At 49.6% G+C, this 27,597-nt stretch overlaps 11 protein-coding genes across 11 annotated transcripts; 4 read left to right on the forward strand and 7 right to left on the reverse strand.

The window, feature by feature from the left end:
- Positions 1-1,386: 1,386 nt before the first annotated feature.
- Positions 1,387-3,243, forward strand: N7443_006057 (glycoside hydrolase family 47 protein; the record flags this gene model as incomplete). Its single annotated transcript, XM_056886113.1, has 1 exon — positions 1,387-3,243. One exon carries the CDS (start codon positions 1,387-1,389, stop codon positions 3,241-3,243), a length of 1,857 nt encoding a protein of 618 aa, XP_056741561.1.
- A 1,017-nt stretch (positions 3,244-4,260) lies between these two features.
- N7443_006058 (uncharacterized protein) lies at positions 4,261-6,211 on the forward strand (the record flags this gene model as incomplete). Its single annotated transcript, XM_056886114.1, has 2 exons — positions 4,261-4,915; positions 4,974-6,211. 2 exons carry the CDS (start codon positions 4,261-4,263, stop codon positions 6,209-6,211), a joined length of 1,893 nt encoding a protein of 630 aa, XP_056741562.1.
- A 410-nt stretch (positions 6,212-6,621) lies between these two features.
- On the reverse strand, positions 6,622-9,057 carry N7443_006059 (uncharacterized protein; the record flags this gene model as incomplete). Its single annotated transcript, XM_056886115.1, has 3 exons — positions 6,622-6,711; positions 6,759-8,450; positions 8,503-9,057. The coding sequence occupies 3 exons, from the start codon at positions 9,055-9,057 to the stop codon at positions 6,622-6,624; spliced, it is 2,337 nt and encodes a 778-aa protein (XP_056741563.1).
- Positions 9,058-10,109: 1,052 nt separating this feature from the next.
- N7443_006060 (uncharacterized protein) lies at positions 10,110-11,042 on the reverse strand (the record flags this gene model as incomplete). Its single annotated transcript, XM_056886116.1, has 2 exons — positions 10,110-10,914; positions 10,966-11,042. 2 exons carry the CDS (start codon positions 11,040-11,042, stop codon positions 10,110-10,112), a joined length of 882 nt encoding a protein of 293 aa, XP_056741564.1.
- A 711-nt stretch (positions 11,043-11,753) lies between these two features.
- On the reverse strand, positions 11,754-13,008 carry N7443_006061 (putative malic acid transport protein; the record flags this gene model as incomplete). The annotated part of the gene is made up of 2 exons (XM_056886117.1): positions 11,754-11,975; positions 12,031-13,008. 2 exons carry the CDS (start codon positions 13,006-13,008, stop codon positions 11,754-11,756), a joined length of 1,200 nt encoding a protein of 399 aa, XP_056741565.1.
- Positions 13,009-13,627: 619 nt separating this feature from the next.
- Positions 13,628-13,952, reverse strand: N7443_006062 (uncharacterized protein; the record flags this gene model as incomplete). Its single annotated transcript, XM_056886118.1, has 2 exons — positions 13,628-13,686; positions 13,733-13,952. The coding sequence occupies 2 exons, from the start codon at positions 13,950-13,952 to the stop codon at positions 13,628-13,630; spliced, it is 279 nt and encodes a 92-aa protein (XP_056741566.1).
- Positions 13,953-16,590: 2,638 nt separating this feature from the next.
- N7443_006063 (uncharacterized protein) lies at positions 16,591-17,367 on the forward strand (the record flags this gene model as incomplete). Its single annotated transcript, XM_056886119.1, has 1 exon — positions 16,591-17,367. One exon carries the CDS (start codon positions 16,591-16,593, stop codon positions 17,365-17,367), a length of 777 nt encoding a protein of 258 aa, XP_056741567.1.
- Positions 17,368-17,721: 354 nt separating this feature from the next.
- N7443_006064 (GNAT family N-acetyltransferase) lies at positions 17,722-18,573 on the reverse strand (the record flags this gene model as incomplete). The annotated part of the gene is made up of 3 exons (XM_056886120.1): positions 17,722-17,760; positions 17,812-18,381; positions 18,457-18,573. 3 exons carry the CDS (start codon positions 18,571-18,573, stop codon positions 17,722-17,724), a joined length of 726 nt encoding a protein of 241 aa, XP_056741568.1.
- Positions 18,574-19,829: 1,256 nt separating this feature from the next.
- On the reverse strand, positions 19,830-22,412 carry N7443_006065 (Zn(II)2Cys6 transcription factor; the record flags this gene model as incomplete). Its single annotated transcript, XM_056886121.1, has 7 exons — positions 19,830-20,031; positions 20,101-20,159; positions 20,208-20,290; positions 20,338-20,733; positions 20,788-20,907; positions 20,958-21,210; positions 21,264-22,412. The coding sequence occupies 7 exons, from the start codon at positions 22,410-22,412 to the stop codon at positions 19,830-19,832; spliced, it is 2,262 nt and encodes a 753-aa protein (XP_056741569.1).
- A 447-nt stretch (positions 22,413-22,859) lies between these two features.
- On the reverse strand, positions 22,860-25,032 carry N7443_006066 (uncharacterized protein; the record flags this gene model as incomplete). The annotated part of the gene is made up of 13 exons (XM_056886122.1): positions 22,860-23,062; positions 23,117-23,197; positions 23,250-23,315; positions 23,370-23,542; positions 23,592-23,713; positions 23,767-24,033; positions 24,091-24,209; positions 24,270-24,324; positions 24,378-24,424; positions 24,477-24,666; positions 24,717-24,735; positions 24,791-24,910; positions 24,968-25,032. The coding sequence occupies 13 exons, from the start codon at positions 25,030-25,032 to the stop codon at positions 22,860-22,862; spliced, it is 1,527 nt and encodes a 508-aa protein (XP_056741570.1).
- A 1,222-nt stretch (positions 25,033-26,254) lies between these two features.
- N7443_006067 (oxidoreductase, short chain dehydrogenase/reductase family) lies at positions 26,255-27,304 on the forward strand (the record flags this gene model as incomplete). Its single annotated transcript, XM_056886123.1, has 4 exons — positions 26,255-26,709; positions 26,764-26,875; positions 26,932-27,045; positions 27,104-27,304. The coding sequence occupies 4 exons, from the start codon at positions 26,255-26,257 to the stop codon at positions 27,302-27,304; spliced, it is 882 nt and encodes a 293-aa protein (XP_056741571.1).
- Positions 27,305-27,597: the final 293 nt, after the last annotated feature.

Consider the following 27,597-nt stretch of genomic DNA (forward strand, 5'->3'; position numbering starts at 1 on the left):
GCGAATCGGCGATGGATAACCTCGTCCTTGGTGTTGGTCTAATTGTACCTTATGTCTCTTCCGCTTTCGACCTTTCCACAATGAGGCTGGTTGTGCAACAATTCACTGTCTTTCCTCATGTAGCCCTCTAGTCAGTCTTCGATAGCTGAATCCTGCGATCTCCACCTCTCTCGTCACTGTCGCTTCTGCTCTTCTTTTACGATCATTTACAATACTGTAAGGTTACAACTGGAGCTCACTGACCAAAGTTGCCAAAAGACCATCATTACCATCAAATTGATATCAATTTATGGATCTCGGTCTACTTATCTCGAAGAAGTTGTAACAAATGTGTAGTAAGATAGATAACATTGAAGCAAACGCAGTGCCCAGGTGGTTGACCGCCTGATCGATGTGATTTCGCAAAATAAACATTAGAAGGCGTATATTTCCAAGCTTCTCCCGGCTATCCAGCTCTTTCAAACAATTGTGACTTTTAGGTAACAATTGGTTTCTTTGCTTTTTATATTTAAAGCCTATTAATATAAATTAAGCCCCAACTTTCATGAACCAGCATCATTGGTCTAGTGGTAGAATTCGTCGTTGCCATCGACGAGGCCCGTGTTCGATTCACGGATGATGCACAGTGATTTGTTTTTGATCGTTCATTTTTTTTTCTGTCCGGCCCGAACACCGAGCGCTCGTATTTCATACCCGACCGAGGAAAGTGTCTCCGAAAATCTAGCTAAAATTGACCTTCGCAAACTCACTAGGAGAGCACTAGTAAGCCCAAACTTCACAATAGGTAGTCGCATAACCGCTCCATGGATGGAATGAATGTAATGATTGTACCTGGTTCGCTCCTAATAATGTGTTTCCACTGACCCACTCGTTTCAATTTCCCCCTACGCAGTGGGGGATGCCATGTCATGAAGAACAAGGAGTGTCTCTTAAGTGGTAATAAGTTTTTTTGATTTTCATCTAGACACGCCCGCTGTCTCACAGCGTTATGCTAAGACAATCACCAGCAGGGAAGTTTGAAGCTTTTAACTAACAATCCGCACGGTATTATCGTTGGTCTGGCTGGGCCTAGACCAGGGCGATTCATACCAGCGCGTCTGCCCAGCCACTAAAATACGCCAACCCGCTACTATAGCCGGAAGAAAGCGTCGTCAGCCCGAAGCGTAGTTTCGGAGTCGGCCACGCAGCCATTCAAGGACCACTCCTGGAAGTGAACCAATCTTTTCGTCGCAATGCTGACGCTGAGTACAACTCTTATTATTAGTTCCACTCTGTTCCTCGCGGGTGGCTTGTCTCCTTTCCCCTTGATCGTTTCCCGGTCCCTACCTTGGTCCATGGCACCATAAGATGCTTAAGTGAAGCCATTGATTGTGTTGTACATCCAGGATGAATCGAGCCAGACGGCAGTTGCTAGGTTGCGTCCTGGTGGCCGTTGTGCTGTTCCTGCTATACAGGCGCCGTCAATCGGGGGCCGATGTCAATGTTCCTCCGCCCGTGACCCCAGAGGCTCCAGAGATTCCTGCCCCAGAAAATCCCGAAGAGCATCCTCATGATGAGACAAAGCCTCCATACCTATGGCGAGATCTACCCTTGCGCTTTCCTCCGACTGTCATAGAGCTGCTGCCGGAAGGATCGCCGCGAGATCTACCCGGGCTCCAAGCTGGCTCTGAACACGTTTCGCGAATTACACTGTGGCATCAACAGAGCAGAAAAGCGGCAGTAAAAGAAGCTTTTCAGAGGTGCTGGAAATCATACAAAAACCTGGCATGGCAGACTGACGAGCTTGCACCCCTGAGTGGACTGCCACAAAATGGACTTGGTGGTTGGGGCACGACGCTCGTGGATAATCTCGACACGCTCTGGATTATGGGAATGCATGACGAATTCAACGAGGCTGTAGAGGCCGTAACTCAGATCCGCTACGAAGACACCCAGTCGCCAGAAATCAATACTCATGAGACCAACACTCGCCATCTTGGAGGTCTGTTAGCTGCATATGATCTGAGCGGCGATCGGAGACTCCTGGATAAGGCTGTTCATGTCGGCGACATGCTCTACGCTGCCTTTGATACTCCGAATCGCATGCCCATAACTCACTGGGATTCACACCGAGCGGAGCGCCAGGAAGAACAGCTGGCAGAGGAGGCGACATCTCCGTCTGAGGTTAGCTCGTTCGTTCTGGAATTTACGAGACTATCTCAAATAACAGGTGATCAACGGTACTCCAATGCAGCGCATCAAGTCATGGTGAGACTTCAATTAGCGCAGGATATGTCCAAGCTGCCCGGGATGTGGCCTGTGGTTTTAAACACGCGAGCAAACATGGCTGACAGCGATAAGTTCACCATGGGCCCAGAGGCTGACAGCCTTTACAAGTCTTTGCCAAAGGCATACGCTCTGCTGGGAGGTCGCTTATCTATGTACCGGACCATGTACGAGAAAGCCACACGGACCGTGGCAAGCCACAGCCTTTTCCGCCCGATGAATGCGCAGGGCAAGGACATTCTCGTCCCTGGATCTGTGCAAGTGACGATGACTCAGAACGGCAAGCCACGGACACATCTAGAACCCCAGGTTCACCATCGTGCCTGCTTTGCCGGTGGCATGTTCGCAGTGGGCGGTGCGCTCTTCAACATCCCAATCCACCGAAAGATTGCGAACAAACTCGTTGACGGCTGTATCTGGGCTTCCCAGGCCATGCCCATGGGGATTATGCCCGAAGTTTACGAAGCGGTTCCGTGTGCATCGCAAACTAGCTGTCCATGGAATGAGTGGCACTGGAAGCAGGAAGTATGGAAGAAAGAAAATACTGTGAATCCAGACCCATCTCTGGATGCCGATGCTTTCATTAGGGACCACCGCATACCTAGGGGCTTCATCGCTATCCCGGATACTCGGTACAACTTGCGGCCAGATACTATCGAAAGCATTTTCATGCTGTACCGCGTGACTGGTCGCGAAGACCTGCTCGACACAGCATGGGAAATGTTCGAGACGATTCAAAATGCTACCCGGGTTGAAAATGGCAATGCTGGTCTCGTTGATGTCACAGACGACCAGGGCGAAACAGGTCACACTGACTTGATGGAAAGTTACTGGATGGCGCAGACTTTGAAATACTTCTATCTGATCTTCAGCACCCCCGACATTTTGAGCTTGGATGATTATGTCTTCAATTCTGCCGGGCACCCGTTCAAGCTCCCGCGTCTTGCAGAGATGGAGAAGGCGTTTGAACTCCAGTGAAGCATCCTTTCCTGATATTCATCTCTTTCTGCCTCCAACTGTGAACAAAGCCCAATGACCGCCAATGAAAAGGTGGCTGAAGGATGTAATATAATGATTCTACATAGCGTGGGCGTCTTGGACCAGTGCATACCATATCTGGGCGACTTTACATACTTGCTATTATTTTCCTGCAGGCTCGGATTCTGTAATATAATGACCCTATGTGGCATCATTAACCCAGGCCTCTCCATAAGTTGGCTCTAAAGTCTTTCTCGCAACCTTTCAGTGAGGCAATTCTTACAGATTATGCAGATAGAATGGGGAAGCCTCCGCGAATTTGTCTGGTCCTTTCGAGGATCGCCATATCAGTCATCGAAGCATACTAAGCGTCTCCCACTCATTGGCCATGAGCATGGAGTTCCCGAATTACTCCAAAAATACACAAATCTGGCACGATGAGAAATACACGGCGTGACAAGGATTGACCGCCGGACTTCGTTCCGAGATGGAACACGGTGGAGATCTATAGTTTGCTGTGGCTTTGCAATCCTCTGTGTCCGTTTTTTCACAGACTTCTATTACCTATGAGACGGGAAAGATAAGGAGTAATTGGTAAATAAATTTCCCCGACCATGCTAAGGTAATTTCCTAGCTTCAAAGTAGACATAGTCCAAACCCCGGGCGACCTAGATCAAGACGTTCCAGTCTCGGAAATGCTTCCCCGGAATCTTCATTTAAATCAGAGAAAACTGGGGAATTGACGGTTTAATATAGCTCCCATAAGCCCCGTACCGAGACCAGCTGAGATGAACGGGAGTAATGCAAAGCAATCCTAAACCCGGGAGAGCTCTGATTTGTCTATCTGCAGTATTTTCAAATCTGTCACACCGAGTTTGACGAGAAGGGCGCAGCTGACCCTCGCTGTGATGTGAGGGGCCAGAGTGCGGGGTTGTGACAAAAAGCCTTCTCGACTTGGTATATCAACCTCGCCTCAGTCTATTTCATCATCCATTCTATTCAAGATCGCGTGTGAACATGGCAACAGTCGATGTTGAGACCCGCACCAAGGGCCAGCTCACTCCATCGCGAGAAAGAGTCGAGCCTGGCTCATTCAACATTCCTCTTGGCACTTTCCCACAAACATGCTCTGAGACCCCCAAGGACCCTGACAAGATTGCAAACTCTGTGACCGATCAACTAAACAGCGCACTTGGCGAGAAAGATAGTAACGCTGTGTCGGAGCTGTTTATCGAAAACAGCTACTGGCGCGACCACCTGTGCTTATCCTGGGATTTCCGGACTCTCAAGGGACGCGATGCAATCGCCAAATTTGTGACCGAAAGCTCCTCGACTATCAAGACCGAGGTTGATCGCTCATCAGCTTTCAGAACACCCCATAATGGACCCATTGATGCATATGGCGAGGTCCATGGCATTGAGTTCTTCGTCAATGTCACCTCCACCTTTGGGCATGGCCAAGGTGTAATCAGATTAGCACAGCAGGGAAGCGAGTGGAAGATATTTACCGTGTTTACGTCGCTGGAAGAGTTAACTGGCCATGGCGAAGCAGTCACCAACAGCAGACCGGCCGGTGTGCAGCACGGGGGACAACTAGGAAGGACGAACTGGAAAGAGCGTCGCATTCTAGACGAAAAATTCGAGGAAAAGCAGCCCTCGGTCCTTGTAGTCGGTATGTGGATGCTCACTCAGTAAGATGTCACCAATAAACACGACTAACATCAACCAAGGGGCTGGCCAAGGCGGTCTCACTATCGCAGCACGTCTGAAGATGCTCAACGTCGACACTTTGGTCATTGATCATGAAGATCAAATTGGAGACAGCTGGCGGCACAGATACCACCAGCTCGTCCTCCACGACCCAGTCTGGTTCGACCACATGCCCTACATACCGTTCCCGTCCACCTGGCCAATTTTCACGCCTAAAGACAAATTGGCCGACTTTTTCGAGTCTTACGTCAAACTCCTAGAGCTAAATGTCTGGACTCGGACCGAGCTCAAGTCTTCATCGTGGAATGAGACCAAGAAAGAATGGACTGTCGTGCTTGAGCGTAAGAAGGTAGACGGTACCACCGAGACTCGTACACTACACCCGCGCCATGTCATCCAGGCGACCGGACATTCTGGCAAGAAGAATGCACCTACTTTCAAAGGAATGGAGAATTTCAAGGGCGATCGCATCTGCCACAGTTCCGAATTTCCCGGTGCAAACCCAGGCTCGTCTGGTAAGAAAGCTATCGTGATCGGATCCTGCAACTCAGGACACGACATCGCGCAGGACTTTTTCGAAAAGGGATACCATGTTACAATGGTCCAGCGGAGCTCAACCTGTGTTGTTTCATCCCAATCTATCACGGATATCGGCTTGAAAGGCCTTTATGAAGAATCCGGACCCCCGACCGAGGATGCAGATTTGTATCTGTGGAGCATCCCTCCGGAATTATTCAAAACCCAACAGGTCAAAGTTACAAGAGTCATGAACCAGAATGACGCAAAGACCATCGAGGGTCTGGAGAAAGCAGGATTCAAGGTTGACCGTGGACCCATGGACTGTGGTCTTCTGACTAAGTACCTGCAGCGCGGTGGTGGCTATTATATCGACGTAGGTGCGAGCCAGCTGATTGTTGACGGCAAAATCAAGGTAAAGCAGGGACAAGAGATCAGCGAGGTTTTGCCTCATGGTCTTCGATTCGCAGACGGATCGGAGCTGGAGGGTGACGAAATTGTTTTTGCGACAGGTTACCAGAATATGAGGACGCAGGCGAGACTTATCTTTGGTGATGAGGTTGCCGATCGTGTTAGCGATGTTTGGGGCCTGGATGCGGAGGGTGAGATGCGAACCATCTGGCGCAAGAGTGGTCATCCTGGGTTCTGGTTCATGGGCGGAAATCTTGCGCTGTGTAGATATTATTCTCGTCTGCTGGCGTTGCAGATTAAGGCGCTGGAAATGGGCGCTGCAAAGTATTAGATGGTGGGTTCAAAATACGATTAGAACTTTTCCTGGTCAGGCGTGCGACGCTGCGGCTCTGGCCGGCTGAGTTATCCCCATTCTTGTGTGAGCTTGTATATCCATTCTGAAAAATCGAGACATAGAAGAGTAAGCTAGTAGATTTGTAGGCGCGCAATTCCCCATGGGGAAGCTGTTGCGTTGCCTTTCTCTACATTCCGAAAGATCCTACAATTATTCAATATTTCTTAGGTATCCCGAATCAAGACGTGCAGGCGGACGATTAGTTAGGTCTCCACCGGACTACCATCGGCTGGGTGCTTATGTTCACTTTTCAAGCGCTAGCCGTCGAAGCTCCGTCTCAAGAGTGGATGATTCTGCTGTGGACCGATAACAGCCAAACACCCGATTACTTATTTCCCTTGAACCATCTAATCCAGTTGCTGCGGATCAAACATGCTCGCATCAATCAAGGCGGGAATATCCCAGAAGTTCAAATCCTCGAATCCCAAATTCGGTATCTACCAAACAATCAGTAATTTCAAATTATTGTTGTATTCAAACTTACCATGAAGTCAGAGTCCAAGCTTGACGCAATGGCACTCTCAGGCGTCCAACCATTCGGCCCACCAGCAGACATCAACAAGGCCCCTTCCTTCTCAGAGACCTGGCATTGATCGATGTACCTCTGAAGTAGGATTCGACAGGTTTGCATACCATCCATGACTGCCTTCCTGATGTGAATCCACGTCGCTTGTTCCCCACGAGGGACGGCGGTGATCTGGGCAAGGATTCCACTGAGCAAACCATAACGTTTCATGCTCGGGATCCCCGCTTCCAAGCTCTGGTAAAGCTGCTCTTTGATCCGCTCAAGAGATTTGATGGGAGGGGCGCGGGAGGCTTCAGCAATTTGATCGATTGGGAAGGGGACAGTGGCCGAAGGATATTGCGCGACTTCTTCTTCAAGTTGAGTGATGAGCTCTAGACCAATCACGACCATAACATCAAGAGAAAGGTGGCCTTTGAAGAGACCTGCACCGGAAAGACAGAGGCGTTGGAAGTCTTGGTACGCGATCTGGTCGCTGCTTGGGGAGGCTTCAGGGTATTCGGCGTATGAGGCGATACAGAGGGCGGAGTCGAAGCTGAGCTTCCGGGATAGGTAGAACCGCGGGTCTTTGATGGCTTGTATAGCGAATGGACGGTAGAGGTTGAGCAGGAAGCGACGGAGGAGACTGTCCATAAGTCGATGGTGGAAGGGGGTTGGTCTGAATCCGCTTCCGGCAGTGTGGGAGAAGTAGTCATGGAACGTGGCGGCCATTTCTTTGCAAGCCGCGGCAATTTCGCTGCCCAAGTGTAATGTAGATTCGTAAGATTGTTTATGAGTGGGCTGATTAATGATTCGGGCTATGCGCAGTCGCGCTGGGAAGGACCGAGAAAGGAGGATCTGGAGTGATGAGTTTGTGTACCAATCTTTAGGCTGTGAAGGCGGGAGCGCAGTGGTAGTTTGATCAAAGTCCTCATCATCCAGGTTGGAGGGTGGACTCGTATCAGAGTCATCTACGCTGAAGAGCGGTGGCATGGATGCGTCAATCGAGAGCTGCACATTGATCTCGAGTATAGTAGCCCAGATACGGCGTCTCATTTCAGCGTCGAAAACGGACAAAGTTGAGAAATTCCGCGGGTCCCGGTGAAGCCCTTGATTGACCGCAAGACGCAGTAAGCTCCCAGCCGATATCCAATTTGTCTCCTTGTCTATCGCGTATCCCTGGCGACAGAGAAGCAGTAGACAGTGAACCTGTAAGCCTTCCAAACCCCCAGCTTCTTTCTCCGTTGGACCCGAAAGCCACCATTGTGCCGCATATACCCAGCGCCGTACCGGGATACCGAGCTCGTTCGACGGACCTGGCTTGCAGTGGAAAATAGACCCGATGGCGAGGATCAACAGAAGCTTTATCAGAAAACCGGTTGAGACTGATTGAGGTTCTTTCCAAAAGCAGTCATAGTTCTCGAAGAAGGATGGAATGTGTAGTACTCGATATACCAAGCCCAATGTCCGCAGGTAGTGTTGAATGAGCTCGTCGCAGATCTCCCTCGGAGGCAAGTCGTCCAATAGGTCCTGGGCTGGATTGACGAGCCGCGGTGCCTGTCGGGCTTTGATCGACCGCCGTATCGATCGAATCTCCTTTAGGGACTTGCTAATCTCATCCTGACTTCCGTCCGCGTAAATGGTGTTGCTGCGCACTTGTCTCAGGAGCCGAAACTATACCGAGTCAATAAGCCGAATGTGACAGGCACAAGTAAGAACAACTCACCTGCTGGAACGAAAGAGCCCAATGCGTCGTACCAAACAACTTCGTTCTGCCACCCGTATCTTTCTTCAAATGAGGTGCAAGTGGAGCAATGCAAGTCTGCGGCATCTCCAATCTTCGCGCCTTCGCCTCGGCCAACTGTCTCTCCAGATCGGCAATGTGATCGTCGAGCTTATTGACGTTGGACGATGAACTCGAGTCATTAGAAAGTTGTGGCCTTTGAAGACGAGCGGCATGCACATGGCCCTCTTCTTCCAAGATATGCACACGGTTCTGCAGATGCAGAACAGTGGCTTCCAGATGCGTGATGCGCGCCCCATCAGTGGAGCTGCTCGGGTTAGCAACGCCCCGCGCTCCAGATGGCGGCGACTCGTGCTCGCTGAGCCTAGACGCGTCGATTCTCGCATTCAGGGCTGCTTTTCCTTCGTAAACGTATTCGCAGTCTAAGGATGGTTGGGACTTCGCGCATGGGCCGCACGGCATTTCCCGGTCGCATCGGACTTTGCGGCGGCGGCACTGTTCGCATGACAGTGCGGGTCGGCGACGTTTGCGGGACATTGTTAATAAGGTTTCACGGTCTGACATTCTTAATTAGTCGATTTTTGGTCGATTATTGTGCGACAATAAAGGATTGTAGGGTATTTCAGTTCAAAGTCTGAGTGATTGTCAGACTCGCTGATTTCCGGCAAATTCCGGGATTTTGCCGGGATTTCCATCACCGCTTTAAATGCTGTAAACCTGTAAACCACCGACTTTGCAAAAGCAAGAAGACGAATGCTGGCTAGGCAGTGTTATAACTCACGTTGCTCCACTTCTGTCGTCTATATCGGCGCCGCGTAGCTTATTAAATACAAATATCTGATTGCTAGCCAAAACCATCTAATTAGAAAAGTATTATAGAAATTTTTATCGTGTATTGAGGCTACTTTCCTGCAGATCCGTCTCCTTTGCATTTTAACCTAAGCCAGTATGGCCAAGGTACGCACGCGAGAAGGCTTTTACGTCAAGAGAGCAGATCCAGAGGAAGGGTATCGCGAACACTAATAGCAAGAAGTGATCAGTTCGGGATTGTGCCTGTGTGCCCAAGCCATACGGCCTCTGGTATTCTCACGGCTAAACTCGACTCCCGCATCTTTTATTCAACGTGTACTTCTTTTGGTGCCTCTTTTCTTTTCTCTCGTCTTCGAAGCGTTTGTCCGCGGGCTACTTGGTTATTCACCATCCAGTGACATTGTAGTTAACTGGACCCAAGATGCCGCCGAGCCGCCAGCGGTACGGCCCCACAACCCCACCATTTCCAAGGCGCGTCACTAAGGTAGGTAGGGCTGCCCTAGCTGTTCTATTGGGATTGAAGTCATTGCACGGTCTTCACGTTCAGCTGACATTTTCTACACAGCAGCCTTCGGGAACTTGCCATTTGAGCATGCAGGTCAGCATTTAGACTCCATAAGATGACGTGGAAATAATTACATCTTACAACAGTCAAACCTTCCGTCGCGAGATAAGCAGCTCCTCTACCTACATGTACGTAAGCACAGGGAAATGGGGGTAGGGAAGTCACGATTTATTCAATCCTGTATTTCCATTCAGCTTATAGTACCCTTCAAGCACTAATTAAGCCACCCCTCTTGATACCCAACCCACACGCCCAGCGTAAGAGTCATCGTATACAACCAACACTCCAAAGCCTCACTGGAATCCCTCCCGGTGGAATCCAAAGGCCCCATCAAATCATAACAAACCTGCAACCCATCCAAAATAGAACTTTTCCGAACAATAATATCAACTTCACTCTTCGTCATGGTTGCAATACGACTCTTCCTTTTTGCTTTCCGATCAATCAACAGAAGCAAAAATTGCTCCGCATCCACCGAACCAGCCGGCGCATTCTCTTTACTCCGCTTCTCCCATTGCAAAATCATCCTGCCTGGATCCGCAGGGTCTGTTTCGTCGTCCTTGATTGTGAATCTGTAACACGGTGGTGATGCGTTGGGTCCTGTTGTCCCTGCACTGGCCTGCCAGCTACATCGCGCATTGCGGAAATGTATATTTGATGCTGTGTCGTCGTGACACATTGCCGCAATGATGTCTTTTGCAGTGGTGATATTTTCGGACTCTGGATCTGAAATAGTATTGGAAGTATTCTGCCGTCGAGTCGAATTGGTCATGTAGGACTCATCTAGAGTCGCGTAAATATCACCCGACCTCAATTTGACTCTTTGATGGAAGTCACGCGTCAATTTTGATTTGCGAAATGGCGGCTGCCATATTTCGAGGACTGGGACTGGTCTGTGATTTTGCGCGAGTTGTTGGATTTGTAACAGGAGTTTTGGAGCAAATCGGAGGGACGACTTTGGTGCTGGGTGTGCGATCTGGAAAGTCGCTTGGATTCTTGTTCGAGTGGGTTGTGACGGTCTGGATTTTCGTTAGATGTTGGCGGGTGAATGCTGAAGGGGTAATGCGTACCGCTCTTCGGTTGCCGTGTCACTTTCGTACACAACTGATGAGGAACTCATATTGGGCCCGTGATGCATGAAGATCATACTTGTTCTGACCTGGAAGAAAGGATGTGTTTTTTTTTTCCTTTCCGTTTTTCACCGACTTGAAGCCGAGGCCGTTCTTATAAATAGTTACTAAGTTCTTGGCTATACCTACTATGGGGCCGTATTCGTATCAATTTAGAATATGAGTGCACGAACCATGTGGGGGCACGGGTTTAGGGTTCTTGCACACCACCGATGAGGCAGTGACATTTAATTTTCTCCTATCGATGTCATGCCAATGTTTTTAGCCAATGTTTTACAGTTGCTTGGAATATGACACATTTTACCATTGGCTCCTGGGAGCCTCGCGAAGCTCCGCGAGCCCCGCGAGCCTAGGCAGTGATCGCAGCGATCGTACCCGTATTGAGGAAGTGTTGCGAGGTCGAATCCAGTGTCGTCTCACATGAGGATGAAAAGACGCTTGAATGGGTGCTATCGCCCGGTCGGGAAACCAGATCGTGTCCGTTTACACGGTACAGCCGCAGGGTTCTGGACGTGTTGGCCTGAGGCTTATAGGGTGTGTGGAGCAGTGCAATTGGCAGAAAAAAGGCCGATCAGCCGCGGCAGACGGAAGCTCACAGCCTCAATCCCGATCCTTTGGGCAGAATTTCCAAGCCACAAGCCGGTCAGCACCAAGGCTTACTGCTAGGACGATGCAACTGGCATCAGATGCGAACCGGAAATTCGAAACATTAGATACACTATGGAAAGTCAAGCATCCTTGGTCCCCTCGCAGTCTCCGCGGTCAAGGCTGCGGCGTTTCCATCCATGCTCCAGACCGAGAAGCCGACCGGTAAATACACCTTTAATCGTGAGGATCTGAACAGCAAACCACATGATCAATATAATCAACAACAGCGCAGTCGAAACGACGGCGAAAGCCGGCGACTCCATGGTCTTCCCAAACTCCACCGCCGCATTAGTGAAAACGCCCTGCTTACGATCAGCCTTACGCCCTACGGAAACAAGTTAGGGAAGAACAACGCACCCATGGAAAGATAAGCGACCACACAGCCATGCTGAATTGTGTTTTGCGCCAGCCGCCCGGCTGGGCGCACAGGGTATAACATATGCTGAGAATGGCGAAGCACCACCAGAAGATCCCATAGCCCCAGGTGAGCAGACCCAAGAACTGGCTTGTATAGCCGATCGGGACTGCTGCTTTGGACGTCAAGAAGGTCCCTCGATCGTATGCCGCGAAACTGCCTTTCATGACTGCTTCGCCCAGTACTTGGAGCGCGAACGCACCTTGGCCAAATGGCCCGCAGACGATCATGTCCTGGTACACGGTGTCTGCGGTCGGAGTAAATCCGTTAAAATGCTGCAACAGGATCAGTGTGTCTAGTCCAGCAGCCAGTGAAAGACCCGCGCCAATCTCGAGATACGATATGATGATGACGGGCACCTGTAAACGTGGGCTGATGTGGTCAGAGCCACAGAGCACGCCCCCACCAGCCGCCGTGGTCAAGGCTGCAATGAACGGAAGCAGAATGGTTGGAGGGAGGTGTGATATCCCCGGGGGTTGCAGCTTCAGCTGGACGTACGGAATGCCCAGACAAGCAACGACTGCGAGGCCGGTCTGGATCCACCAGAGGACGTAGAGCGTGAGGCTCGCGCGGCTTCCATACTGGAGCACCGCCAGCTGGGTGATGGAATCGTATGAGATAGGGATGCAGGCTAGACATGATATCTCGACGATATTGACTTGCAGCTGGTTTCGGACGCGTGCCGGGTATACCAGTATGCGCAGTATGTAGAGAGTCAAAAACAGGACAAAGAGGACAATGGTGTATATCCAGACAATCTTGGCGATGGTCATCAGACCTTCGAACTGGTAGTCCAGTCGGTGGAGAAGGATACAAATGATTCCGGTTCCTTGGGGAATGAGGAACCAGTTTGAGGAGAAGTTCCACAACGCGATCGAAAGTGGCCGCTCCGGTCGCTGCAGCGGGCTTCCATTCGCCATCTTGGAGCAACTCAGCGAGTATTGACTCAGAGCAAAACCGCGGCCTCATCACCGGAATAAGTCGTCTCGTGCAAGTGAAGTTGCGAGATCGCGTCTTGACGTCATTTCCCGGCGTTGAAAGGCAGTTTTGAAACAAAGTCAATCTGGAAGTCAAATGAATGTGTAAAAGGTTCCCATCTGTCACATAACAGATGGCAATGCATTGTTCGACATGACGCGAGTCCGCAGAGCAGGAAACCCGGGGGTCACTGGAAAAAAGGATTGATTTGTATTTTCATTTTTTTCATTGTATCTCTGATCGAGTCAATAAAGAATTGTAGTCCAACGAGCTTGAAGATACCCACAAGGTCTCCCATTCTGTCGATAAATGCGAATCAATGCAAATGTAAAAACGCCGCTGAAGTGACAAGGACTTCAGAGCCCGATTTCCCTTGATAATGTACCCGGTGCATTCCCAGCCAGTACATAAATTCTAACCCTGGGCCCTGCCCGGCAAATTGCCAAATCCAATCCCATCCCTAATCCTAGTCCTAATCCTAATCCTAATCCTAATAAAATGCGCCGTAAAATTCCCGTGATTCGTAGTCGTGAAAGGTTCGTAGAGGTGAGGGTATCGATACTACTCGCGGGGCGAGTGGGGTTGAGGGTGGATGTAGGCCGACGCTTCCTCCGATGTAACTAATCTGGGTTAGCTGCGATCTTATCGTGTGGTTTTTGGTCCTACATCGGGACTCGAGATCAACCCGACCGCCCATGGATTCCTGCCGCAGGTGGCTGTAGTTCCGCGCGCGAACTTGCCGCATGTATTGGTGCTGCTCGTGGTTTGGGCTGAAGCGGGATTCATTGGCGGGGTTATAGTGGATGAAGAGTGCTGCGCCCAGAGCGGTAGCGGCCAGGCAACCGACCAGGACGATGACAATGATGGCAGAGTTGCTGAGAACCATTGTGTCGAGATTTTGAACGAGAGACTTGGGGGTTTAGAGATGAGTAGGGTGAGATTGTGGTCAGTACATCGCGGGGACGGATGAGTCGATCGACGGAAGTGAAGGGTGAGCGAAAAAGCCCTCGAAGAGAAAGCGAGATGCGACAAGGAAGAGGAAAAGACCAAGAAAGCCCAGGGCACGGATGCATGTGCTACATAAAGGGAAAATGGGAAAGGCTTACGCCAGCCGGGGGGGGCGATGCCTCATATTTCGCAGTCTGATCAGTGTCTCGCAGTCGCAGCCGCGATTGGCCAAAACAGGTGCATTACTGGAACCCGGGCCGAGCAGACAATCGCTTTGATTTGGCCGTTCTGTTGTTTCCCTACAGTGCAGCTGTCCGATGATCGCTGAATCGTGTCGATCGATTCGGTGTATTTTCCAGGATTTCTCTCCGGTTTAACCGCTTTCCTCACCCCGCTACACAGAAAAACAATCAATCGACTTCGAAACTACCATTTTCACAAAGAGCCTTGATGGCTTAAAATAGTAGCACGCTATCGGCTCCAACTCGCGAAAAGCTTGTCGCGGGGCCCAGCCCCGATTGGTTCGTGGATTGGCCCATTGGCAATTGCGCTGCCTGCTGGCCTGTTTCAGTCCACAACGTTCCCCTCACGATCTACGCTCGGATGCCCACCACTAGGACATGATTCGGAACATTTTTGGGTCTTGGACGGATACCTAGAGAAACTGGCCAACGGATCACCCGATCGACAGTCCATCTCAAATTGAAGATCGTAGGAATTGGAAATTGCTCTCGGAAACAGACATCTGGAAATGAAGCTCCAGAAAGAACCAAGGAACCAAGAACCCGTGGACCTTGGGTTGAAATAGATCAAGATCAACATGCGGGAGACCTACTCACGCCCGCAAAACCCCGAACCCCAGCCATCATCTTTCCTGCATTCCCAAAAAGCCAATCCACGTGGAGAAAGTTTTCTTCTATCGCATTTCCCCACATAAATCCAGTCTCGGGAAATCCGTGACTTCGCATCCCATATCCATTCGGCGATCCATTTCCGTTTCCGTGTTCCCACTATGCCCATGGTTAGCACGCCCCAATAAGAGCCTCGAGTGGAGTGAGACGGGAGAATCATTAACCAACAATTGAGCTCTCAGACCATCTAATGTCGACTCTCAACTGTCAGATCACGCCAGACCCGCCTCATCGTCAATAGCCGTCGAATCGATTTCATCGGCTCCGAGAAGGCGTAGTTAGCAATGCTGCCCGGATGGTCGTGGATCGATGGCACGTATCTTTGATTGTAGCCGCCGAATATTAGAATTGTGCTCATGCACAGGTCGTCTCATTATCATCGTAATCGAGAAAAGCCAATCACGGGCCGTAATTAAACTCCACAGGGGGCGAGGGGATAATTTTTGATCCCTTGTTCGGGTGACCATGGCGCGAAACTATTAGTAGTAGTCTTGAATGCTCTCCCATAATGTGTTGGTACCTATGCTGCAGCGTATATCCGAAGTTTTCCCGGAAGCTCATATCTAGTGTGCTTCTCGGCAGTTGATAATGTGATAGCTCTGACTCGGATTCAAACGAATGACGTACGGCTCTCGGACCATGATCGGGTATTAGTATCTGCAAGGGTCGGTCATACTAGGACATCGACTATTACCGACCTGGAACTTTCAAGGTTTTCTCCCATCCTAGATGGAGATGGAACTTGGAATGAGTCGATGAGTGGGACAAAGAGGAATGTGAATTCTGTACCTCAGAGTGGCGGCAGGCCGGAGCTCCGTGATAAATCCATGTCGATTACCGTCGATGACTCGATCAACTCCAGAAGTATTGGGTGAATTGGGACATAAAATCTCCGTGGTAGCTCGTCATACTCATATATAAGAGGAGAAAGAGAAAGGGTTGGCAAATTATGTTCATTTCCAGGCAACTAACTAGCAAGTGACTCAAAGCATGCGAGACTGAGAGATACGGGCATAGAGAGATGGAACTCGCCGTCTTAATTTGCGGCTGGAACGATCAGCGTATCAATGCACCAAGTCATTTCAATATATACTAGGCCAACCCCTCACACAACTTGATTCGGCAAATCCTACGACTTATCCGTGACAAGTGGGTTTAGCGGAGAAAAGACATCGTCTAAATGGCTGCCATAATGAGTCCGTCGGTCTTGGTCCACGAGGCTCCTTTTCGGAAATTTGATTGGACAAGCTTGCTTTTTCAGGGTCTATGAGGATCCAGCAACTGTTGGATAAAAGATTTGATGTTAGAAGACCGTAATTGCGCCTAGTATCTATATCGCTTTCCATTTTGGGAAGGTATCAGTTGCGTCCACTTAGCAGAATAGTATCTGATGCTTCGGGATGATTCCTCTATTTTCACGACTTTGACATTTTGTGAGAGCGTACGCGGCTTTCACTTCTGCCCTTCATAGGTCAACAACCATCCCAGATGCGTAAAGCTTCGCGCTTGTGTACCTCTTCCATCCACTCATTTGAGACGCGAGAAAGGTACCTTGACAAGTCTCGGTGAGTATTTGCCATTTGAAGATTCTACATCCTAACAAAGCGTTAATTCGGGTCCCAGGAAGCTTTATCGTGACGTTCATCTGGCTTATCCTCACCGAATATGCCTCAGCCATCCACAAGCGCATTTGAGCGACCTCTGAGTGACTCTTTTCGTCATCTCAGTTCAATCACGAAGCTTCGGAGCGAGTGGGAGTTTATCAAATGGTCCCGTGAGCTGAATGACGCTTTTGATCTGATCAATGGTAACTTCTGGGAGATTCTTTGTGGAGACCGACCCATGCCTGCCGAGCCCGAGTACGCCGTAACCTCCCGCGAGGAGGTTCAGCGCTACATCGCTGATCGAGACCGCATCTCAGTCAAGAGAGTGACGCAGCAGGATCTCAACACAACTATCCAGGACCATATCCAGGAGAACGTACGACTCCATGAGAGATATGAGTCAATTCTCGAACTGTGGAAGGATCAGAACTGGCGAGCCCTCTCACTACTGAAGTCCACAGTTGAGTGCGAGTCACAGCAATGCATCTCCGGAATCCGGAATGTCCGCGAGGCTTATCTCAAACTTCTATCCAATTACGGCACCAGCTGGCAGAATGCCGTCCTGAAATGGTCCAAGTGGACCGCGGTTCGATTCGAACAGGACATGACTCCTAAATACTTCGTGATGAGGTTCGAGAACACCCTCCAAGAACTTCTCCTGGTAATGGACCCGACCACCGTTCCATCCATTATCCAGTACATGCAATTTGTCAACTCCATGCGATACCATGAAGGTGCCCATAAGTTCCTTGCGACTGTGAGGCCTGATGGCGATTCCGGCAGTCTGATGAAGACTACATACGAACGCTTCTTTGCTTGTGGGCCTTACAAGCTGTGAGCCAGATATCACGCCCTATTGTGACAGTGTTCCGCGCACGGATAGGCTGGCAAAGAGGCTGTCAGGCCACTTGGAAGCAGCGCACAAAAGGGGTCCTGATGCTAGTGGTGAGAAGGAGAGGACAATGGGAGGATTCGATTTACGAGGCGACAGACAGGCCCCAATTTTCAATATTACTTACCCCAGTTCCAAGGATCTCTACATTCGCATATTCCTAGCAAATATTCAAACCATCAATTCCGAAATACCTATAACTAATCTCCAGCATCATTTGACAATTTCCCTTGTCCTTAAAAGAAACGCTCTTACAGAAACCCAGATCGCTCGATGCTTCGCTAACTAAAAAAAAAAAAATCAAGTCTTGGACCTTGGCTGCCGAAGCATGCAATACAGCTACGATTTTCGTTAGTGAACGAAGAACGCACGTTTCTGTGAATGACTTACCCTGCAAACATCTCCACCCTCAACACACTCAATCTCCTTGGCCAACTCGAATCCCATCTTCTCATAGATGAGAACGTTGGGATACCCCTTCGAACTCTCGAGGTAACATGGCATCTCCTCCGCATCCGCCTTGTCCATAACGATGTCCATAAGTCGCTTTCCAACCCCCATGCCACGAACAGCAGAGCTGACGCAAAGGACGTTGCAGAAATAGTACCCGCGCGGATCCTTCCAAATCTCCTTTTGTGTCTCCCGCTGCACCTGCTTATAGACCCAGTACCGTGAGGCATTCAATCCACCACGGCCCCAGAACAGGATATTGTTCATGAGTTGTCGGAAGGATAGGAGCCAATCTTGCGCCCACACAGACCAGGTCTGAGGCACAGAGACCTCCCGAGGGGAACACCACCAGCTTACCCCGACGATGCTACCCGCTGGCAATTTTATCTCGTGATCGGTCTTGACTTCGCTGGCAGCGCGGCTTACCCGGGCAACAAACAAGGGATCGTCGCAATTGATTGCATATCGGAAGTGTGACGCGAGAGAAGCTGCGTTTCGTTCGATGTTGAACTATCGACCACGATTATTACTTGTCCGTTGTTGCGCCGGGGCAAAGGTGTTGCTTTGAGAAATGGCATCTCGTACCTTTGAAGGTTCGTTGAATACCCATTGGAAGTAGGGGTCATCGGAGAAGGCTCTTTGCAAGCAGTCTACGGCACCGGGGATATCGGCCTCGGCCAGTGGAACAATTTCGATTGACATGGTCTGTACCTTACCACTACAGTCCACGGTCAAGTGAACTTAACGGACGGGTTTAGGTATCGATATCGTCCGATTATTGTTTCTACTGGCTCTGCGCAAAGGTTGGGACAGCGATATGGTATAGACGTGCGAGTGGAGCCTTAGTGGATAGAGAGAGAAAACCGCCATCTAAGGGGTATTGGAGTGGTGCAGATCCACTGGTGGTGAGGAGAATAGGAGAGAGGAAGAGTAGTCTAGGGGATACTGGTGTGCCAGTCAAGGTGTAGGAGTGAAGTCTTGGATTTGAAGGTTGAAGGTTGAAGGTTGAAGATTTAGCTGAAGTTATTCAAGCAGAGCAGCAGGGGGCTGATATAGCTGTCCCCGGTCCGCTTCCTTTCGTTATCAGGCCTTATCGCGCATGCGCTAGAGAGCGACACCTCCCTTACCTGTCTAGGAAGCTCCACCCGGCAGAGGGCGCCAGTCCAGCACACACGTCGTACAGTGTCCCTCTTGGCGTGTGAGACTCTTGGCTACCGACCGTAAGCGTACGAGCTCCCCAACAAAAGAATGTAAGGAGAGGGACTTGGAGATTGGGAAAACCGAATCCATTCGACAACCTTGAGCCGATCTCCCTATCTTTACAAACGCGGGGGTCGGTTGCATCGGATTGTCCACGAGGTGGGGAGGCTAATCGCCATCTGGCAGGTTGTTGCGGGAACCCATGCGCATTGGTTCACGCGAGGCAAAGCGGGTCTCCGTCTCCGTCCCGTGGGTTAGTGACAGGCTTTGAGATCTGGCTTGTTGAGCAGTTGGATGGAAGTCGATCCTGGTCGAATATGAAGCTGTAATGGGATATTCCATGCTGGTAGTCTACATAGCGCGTACTTTATCTTTATTTTTGCTGGTTATCTGATCTGCTGGGGCTCCGGCTAGCCACGGATCGCTCACAGTACCTGGGCAGCGGGGTCTCTGAAAACGATAATCTATTTGGTCGGATAGGTCTAAGCCTAAAAGGGGACAGGGTGCAGCATTGTGTTTTCTTGGATGATTACATCTGGCTCTGCCACGAGTACGCAGGGATAGTCGGTGTGGATTATTCTAAATGTAGAGAGGCGATCAGGTTCTCTCGCGACCTTGTATCCGAGTTACTCCCGAATATCAAGGTCAAGATGTAAATATTAAATGAGTTTGAATAATGGTCGTGGTGAGGTCGAATGTATACGTATACATTTCAAGGCTAGGTGCCGATGGGGTTTCTCAATTATCAAGCCGTTCATTCACTCCGTGTTTGCATCACACTCATCAACATTATCATAATCACCCCAAAGGTCCTTGAGATCTTCCACTCGCCATGCCGTAGCCCAGCCAGTCTCGCGTTCAATCCGGATCAACGTCTCGACGATGGCTCCATGTTCAGAGTAGTGTGACATCACCTTGCCAGCAATCCAGAGTGGCTGAAGTGCATTAGTCCAGCAGCCACTTTAGCGAGAGAGAAATTAGCTTGATTAGATATAGATTGTTGACTTGGGTAAGTCATTATGAACGTACTGGTGTGCGTTCGAGGCAGAGATGGCACAGATCTGTCGCGCATGCCAAAGAAGCGATTTCTAGTAATTTAGCGAAAAAAACATCACTCATGCAAGGGAATAACTTACCGGTTTTTTTGACAGTGACAATGTTTTGGGCTTTTGCTGGAGCAACAAAAGGGCGCTCACATGGTATAGTTGATTTCCCGAAACTGCACCCATTAGCCTAGATCTTTCGGTACCGGGTTAGCAGACATACTGGCATCTCCATTCCCATACAACACAGTCGGAAAAGGCTGTCCCCGTCCTGCGTAGCCCGGTGTTGCGACAGTAAATATGGGCTTCATCTGGCTCGGTCGGTACTCATACCACTGCTCGACGTGGCCAAAGAGTTCTCTCCATCGATGGACGTATGAAATACCATCGCCCTCGGGTATTGACTGGCACGAAGTACATGGGTGAGATGTCTTTGATCCAAAGAGCACGCTGAGAGTTTGCGCGCAGAGATAGACTGTGTAGTTTGCATAGGTGTCGAGGTTGTTCTTGGCGGACAAGAGGAATAGGTTCGATGCCTCAATGCAGCTCATTTCTCGGGGTCGCCAGTTGTGAATTGGTATTATCGTTTCTTCTTCTGATATGAGACCACCACAGACATCTGGATCAACTTTAGTAACTGAAAAGAATAGTGAATCTATATAAGCTTGCTTACCCATTCTTGCAAAGCACCAGAACAATGCCTGCTCTTCCTTTCCAGAGAACCCGTTGATACCAGCAGCTTGAATGAGATATGCACAGCCTTCCAGATGACGCCGCCATTCTTTGGGATTACCTACCTGGTTTAGTGACTTGATGCTATATCTGGAGTTTGTCAAAACTTACAGCTTAGCATCTCCAGAACGCACAATATCACGCAAGAGGCGATGACAGGTGTTGTCTTACTCTCCAACTCAGGCAGCAAAAGGTGGATGGCCTCCTGATAAAGGAAGAGGCTCTCAGATTGTGACTTTTCATTTTGTTGTCTCTCGAGTTGTCTTGCAGACAATGCAAGGCAAGAGTAGCGCAGGTGGGGCGCGTTTTTGGCCATTTGCGGGAATGTAGAAGCGAAGTGCCGATTGTTGTCGAACATGTCGAGCTTTCATAGTCAGTTGACCTCCATAATAGTTGTGGGTGGTGTGGGAAACTCACCCAGGAACAGATCTCATTCAAGTAATTTTGCCATAAGATGTGCTCCCTCTCCGGTGAAAGTTCAAAGAACCTGCCCGGCCTCGACCGACTGGGCCTCCTTTCAGCCTCTGTGGATGAATTCGCATTACTGAAAGCACTAGGCGTGCGGGCCTGCGGTATAGATGCACCTGAGCTCCGGCGGATTGGCACATCAGGCCTGGCAGTCCACAACTGGCGGTTACGCAGAGTTGTATGCAGTGCTTCATAGGCTGAACCCGGCAGAAAGACGTCGTTGTTAAAGTCTGCTGGAACGGAGAATATGCTATGATCAAAAAGAGGGGGCGATGGACCGGCTTGATAGGAATCTGCAACAGACGAATGAAACTGACTACTATGGGTCAGACTTCTTAGTGCAGTGAGGTCGTCGATCACATATTCAGGACTAGAGTTGAGATACGCGTGCGATGAGGCGTCATCTGGTATAGATTGTTGTTGAAAATCGCAATTTATATTTGTCGAATAGGGCGTCTGGTCATTTGCATCAAGTTGATGGAGATGGGTAATATTGTCGTCAATGCTCTGGTGGGGCGAGGGATGGCTATATTGCGATAGGTGAGATGAGGCGTCGCCGGAGAGTGGCGGTGACAAAGCTTGCCCGATATCAACATTCGCCCTTGGAATATGACTAGCAGTCTGAGGCTCAATAGCCACGTAGGCGGGCCCACTATTCACAGTGTCTTGAGACGGAGGCGATGTAGAACGAGAATGAGAAATAGTCTGTGGCCCCACTGGATGTATTGTATCACATTGCTGAGTGGGCCCTCTTGCTCTAGATGCAGTTGGAATGGAATTCAGAATCTTGAATCTACTCTGGCGCTTGTTCTTGCTGGAGTCCACACCTTGGCTCATAGACGGATGATCGGACTCCAGCACCTTGATGTTGGCATCACGAAAAGAACCCAGCATACGCCATTGGCACTTATCACCTCGACGCTTACAACCGGTGCAAGTAGGCTTAATCTCGTCGCACTTGCGTCGCCTGCGACTACAGTTGAGACAGCCATTTCGGGTGCGTTTCTTGCGCTCATTCTGACTCTCAGATTTCGTGTTGCTAGGAGCCACTTGTGGCGTGCCATTCTCGTTATCGATATCCATCGAGGAGTCAATCATAAAGATGTCTCGCTTCTGTTAGAATCACCATCCTGGGAAATTCCTAGGGATCGTGTCGGGAGTGATGGAAAGGTTGAATCTGATGTAGATGAAATAAAATTGCCTGAAGAGGAGCTTTTAAGCGCCTTTTTCATCGAGACCCATGCTCCACTCGGCGACTTTTTGTTGGTTGGGTTCGCGAGTCTCGAGCCGAACGCGACGCCGTGTGGAGATTTATCTTGGCACTCGCGGGGTTTCCCCGAGTGGAGAGAGCTAGCTTGGGTCACCCGACACAACTAAGGGAAATGCAGGAGAAGGAATCCTGACTATTCGAGTGCCGTAAATTGTTAATTCTATACTGGACGAAAAGGGATTTCTCGGGAGAATCCCTAGGTGTTTCAACGATGAGGCCATCGCATTTATTGCAATTGCCGACTCTTCCTAGCTTGAGATATAGTGGCTTAATTTCTACTCAATATGTTCAGCATCGACAGCCTCCAAGTCCTTTCCATTGGCCACTCGGGTCTCGACATCGCCGGCCATGCCCATCGATGGGTGCCAGTGAAGCTGAACCTTCTCACCAGTGAATAGACGATCGATCTGCTCCAAGGTGAGGTTCCGAGGCTCTGGGTAGAAATAGTAGATGAGAGGGAAGAAGCAGAAGTTGAAGACTGCAGTGTAAAGTCAGAACTGTTCAATAAGATCTTGAATCGGGGAACACAAACTGGCGAAGTAAATGTAGGTGCGGTAGCCGATATTGTGAATGCTGACAGGCGTAATCTCCACAACCAAGAAAGTGCAAATCCCTGCGACCCTGTTAGAGTAGTGTGACAATTGAACAAGTTTGGAATTGCATACAATTAGTTGCTGTTGCCAAAGCAGCTGAGCGAGTTCGAATGGCAAGAGGAGAATACTCCGCGGGCACTGTAGGCCGGTTAGCAAACCCCATGAGAAGCGTCTTGGGGAATTAGAACATACGTAACCAGGGAATGGCTAGAAGACCAACTCCGAAGAAGAAGTTGAACAAGAACAGCATTACGGTCGCGACTAATCCAGCGGCGTGTCCGCCATCCCATATGGTTCCTGCCAGGATGGCCATGCACGCACCTTGACCGAGCACAGCAAACATCATCAACTTACGACGACCCAGTCTATTAAAAGTCAGTCATAGCGCATTGGTTTTCATCTTATGATTCATACCGATCTATAACCCAAATAGGAACCATAGAAGAGAAGAAGTAGGCGACACCGTTGAATCCAGCCAGCAGAAGGGCAGTGTTATGGTCCATTCCAACTGAATCTTCGAAAATTACAGTAGCATACTAATTGACTCAATGTTAGAATGCACATTTTGCTTTGATATTACGGGACTCACGTAGGTAATCAGGTTGATACCGGAAATTTGCTGCATCATTTGTCCACCCATCCCCAGAAGGGTGCGGTACAAATAGCGTTGTTGGTTATTTGAGAAGAGGAGCTTAAACGAGCTTTCCTCTGATACATCCTCTTCCTCTCTGATAGCTTGTGAGATTTCTCTCACATCAGTGTTGACAATGGCATCGTTCTCGTCAATCGCTTTGGCGTTATCTTGGAGCCTCCAGATGATATGACGGGCTTTGTCTTCATTCCCATGCTTGATGAGCTATATTATTGTTAGTTCTGGCTGGCACCACTTCTAGTGCGAACAATTAGTACATACCCAACGAGGGGATTCTGGAAGGAACACAATGCCGATCAAGGTCAAAATGGCGAAGAGAATTTGGAGAGCGATGGGCAAGCGGAACTGAGCCTCGCTTGAATTGTATGAGAATCCGTAGTCTAAAGACATTTTTGAGTTAGTACAAAGCCAATTACCAGAAATTCTTTGGTGATACTGACCAACCCAATATGAAAGCATGACGCCGAAGATGTTAATAGCCAACTCAATAGCTAGCTAAGCCCAGTATCAGTATTCGTAATCGCGATGTGTGATCTGAAAAGACATACTCCTTTGCCACGACTTGCTGCTTTACTCAATTCGGAATGCCAAACAGCTACAGCTATGTCAGTAACGGTGATGAGCTCTAGTAAGAAGCGGCCACTCACGGATAGTACTAGTGTTGAGACCATTGCCGACACCAGCAATGATACGACCAACAATCAGATGCGGGATGCTATAGGCACTGCACTGAAGAGCAGCCCCGATACTCAGGATAACGCATCCCGCCATAATGCACTTGCGGCGGCCAAGTCTCTCACCGACGAACAATGAAATAATGGCACCGAGAAAGCATCCCTAGATCGATCAGCAGTGTATGAGAGTATCAAGGTCATCGTAGAACTTACAATCTCATAAATAGCAACACTGAACAGATATCATATTAGCTGCATTTCAACGTTTGAGCAGCAAGATAACGTACACTGTTCCCTGTAAGGAAGAACTGCCATGACCGGACTTTGTCGTGTCGATTTCGGGGAACCTCGCGACAAAGGCGTCGCCGGTCAACAAACCAGACATGACACCTTGGTCATACCCAAAACTGGAAAATATAGGTCAATTCAGTTGCTTGCATCCAGTAACATCGTTGTCCACTCACAGCAAGAAACCGCTGCCAGCAGTGGCCGTAATAGCCCAAGCCAATGGGCGCCCCGTCAAAGTCATAATGCAGACAAACTTCGAGAATATTAGAGTTGATATTAGAAAAGCTCACTAGCAATCTACCGGACTCAATTGTCTCGGTGAGCCTTAAATAGGACAACGTTCACTCATAAACACTGCAGTGGGGCCATGCCATCCTTTATAAGTCATTTAGACTAACAATCATAAAATAATTGCCGGTAATCGGTGGCGCCATACAAGGTTTCCGGAACCCATGGCGTAAAACATGGACTGGGGTTCCTGAAATGCCCCAGAATATCGTGCCGTGTCCCTTAGCGGGCAGATTCCGTAATTGCGGGGTGCTTTAAGGGAAAAGTGACGATAAAAGTTTCGCGTGGAGACAGACCTCCCTAGTTTAGCAAAAACCGCTAGCTCAACCTTTGCCCGACTCAGACATAAAGAGTCGCATTATTTAGCTGCTTTATCTTATTGCAAGCGATTATGTTCTTTGACATCCCAATCTCGAAAGTCGCCTCACTATTGCATTGCACCTAGCGATGTATCAGTTGACGCAGGGACATGTACCTGGGCCGAGAGATATCGGTGGGCCGACCCGATTCCTCCACACGGCTGGTGCATGCTATCGGCATACCCGGCTAAGTCCTTAAAAGCCTCAGGAGGCGATCATTACTATTTCGGGCCGGTTTCCTAATCTGGAAGTATTAAGCACTTTTCCGTTTTATGATATTCCAGATAGGCAACTGGTTCTTTTTGCGATAAGTATATGACACAGACTAGTATTTTGACTCGATTGGGTGATATTACCTGTGATGATGGCCCTTGGAGTCATTCACACAACCAAGGTTTCCACCATCTCCAGTTGTTCCCCAGTGTTTCTACCCCGTTCCCCGCGGCCCCTGCAAGCCCATGTCATACTTACCCTGTGGAGTATCTTTTTGCACTCGCGAATGCTCATCTGACTACGCCATTCCCCGTCTGACCCAACAGTCCCATGCCAGTATCGGCACGATTTTCGGAGTCGGGAAAGAATTTAGAAAAATCGGAACTGAGCCAACGATGATTGCCTCCATTGAAGTTCCACTGTGGTCCTATGTGCTGGAAAGTTCTCTAGTCAGGCGCTACCTAGCCACTGTTCACCACAGCTGGCAGCTTGCGCCTGAGCTACTGACAGATTTCTTATATGAATCGTGGATCCTCCAAAAAAGCATCTGACTAGAACATAGTTCAACTAATTCTGATTTCCACGCATCTTCAAATACTCAAAATGGCCCCCGCAATTTCTCTTGACCACACGACCCCTGCAGTCGTCCCCGAATCTAAGGAGACCCCAGCGGCCTTCGCGCCTACCAATGATCTCTTCTCGCTAGGAGGTCGCACCGTCGTGATCACCGGGGGAGGTCGTGGCCTCGGCATTAACCTGACTGCGGCCGTCCTCGAAGCCGGCGGCAATGTCGCCTGTCTCGATTTGCTTGAGGAGCCCAGCGCTGAGGAGTGGGTTGGAGTTCAGAAGTTGGCCAAGTCGCGTGGTCTGCAGGCCACTTACACAAAATGCGACATTACAGATGAGGAGGTTACCCAGGGCCATCTTGAGCAGATTGCGGCCGATGCTTTGAGCCGGGGAATGCCCCTGCGCGGTCTCATTACTTGCGCGGGAATTCAACAGATGGTGCCTGCGCTTGACTACCCGATCGATGGATACCGGAAGATGCTGGATGTCAAGTAAGCATTCTATATGCTTCATAGGCCCCGGAACAAATATTGACTAGCTACCAGCGTTCTTGGAACTTTCATCCCCGCCAAGCATTGCGCTCGTATCTTCAAGGACCAAAAGATGGGCGGAAGCATTGTCATGATCGCGTCGATGTCCGGCCAGATTGCGAACCGCGTATGTTACGAAACTTGAGAAAGGGTGAAGAAGCCCAAATCTAATTGAATATTCAGGGGTTGACTTGTACCGCCTACAATTCATCGAAGGCTGCTGTCCATCAGATGTGCCGATCTGTTGCTCAGGAATGGGGCCAGTATAACATCCGCATCAACACCCTCTCTGCCGGAGTAAGATCCATTGCGATCCAGTGTTTACTTGTGCCTAAGGCTGACTATCCATCTCCAGTACATCCGCACCGCGATGACCGACGGCCTGCTGCAGGAAAAGCCAGATCTCGAAGAGACATGGATGCGTGGTGCGTTGCTCGGCCGCCTGGGTGCGCCCGAGGACTTCAAGGCGCCCACTGTCTTCATGCTCGCCGACGGTGCAGCTTGGATGACTGGTGCTGATCTCCGTGTTGATGGTGGTCACTGTGCTTCAGCATAGATTTAGTTGTTTTTCATGAACTAGATGTGGCTTGCTTACGGTGTTATAGATTGGCTTTGATTTCAATTAGTTATAGAACTTTGCAAATTTCTTTATTTGATTTCCACAGTCTCTCCACTTGTATCCGCAGACCACCTAGCATCAGTCTTCGCTGTCCCGAAGGCTCGTGTAAATCCTTCTCCGGGGTTATGGAAGCGTTGCTATTCCCACCGCCATGGTTTAGGATATTTTTGGGACTGAACCACCAGTCGGGCTCTTTGCTGCAATACTAGCTTGGTAGAGAAAGCACTGCT

This window comes from Penicillium atrosanguineum, assembly GCF_028827265.1.
Source record: "Penicillium atrosanguineum strain IBT 20685 chromosome Unknown utg000004l_segment0_segment0, whole genome shotgun sequence".
Lineage (NCBI taxonomy): Eukaryota > Fungi > Ascomycota > Eurotiomycetes > Eurotiales > Aspergillaceae > Penicillium > Penicillium atrosanguineum.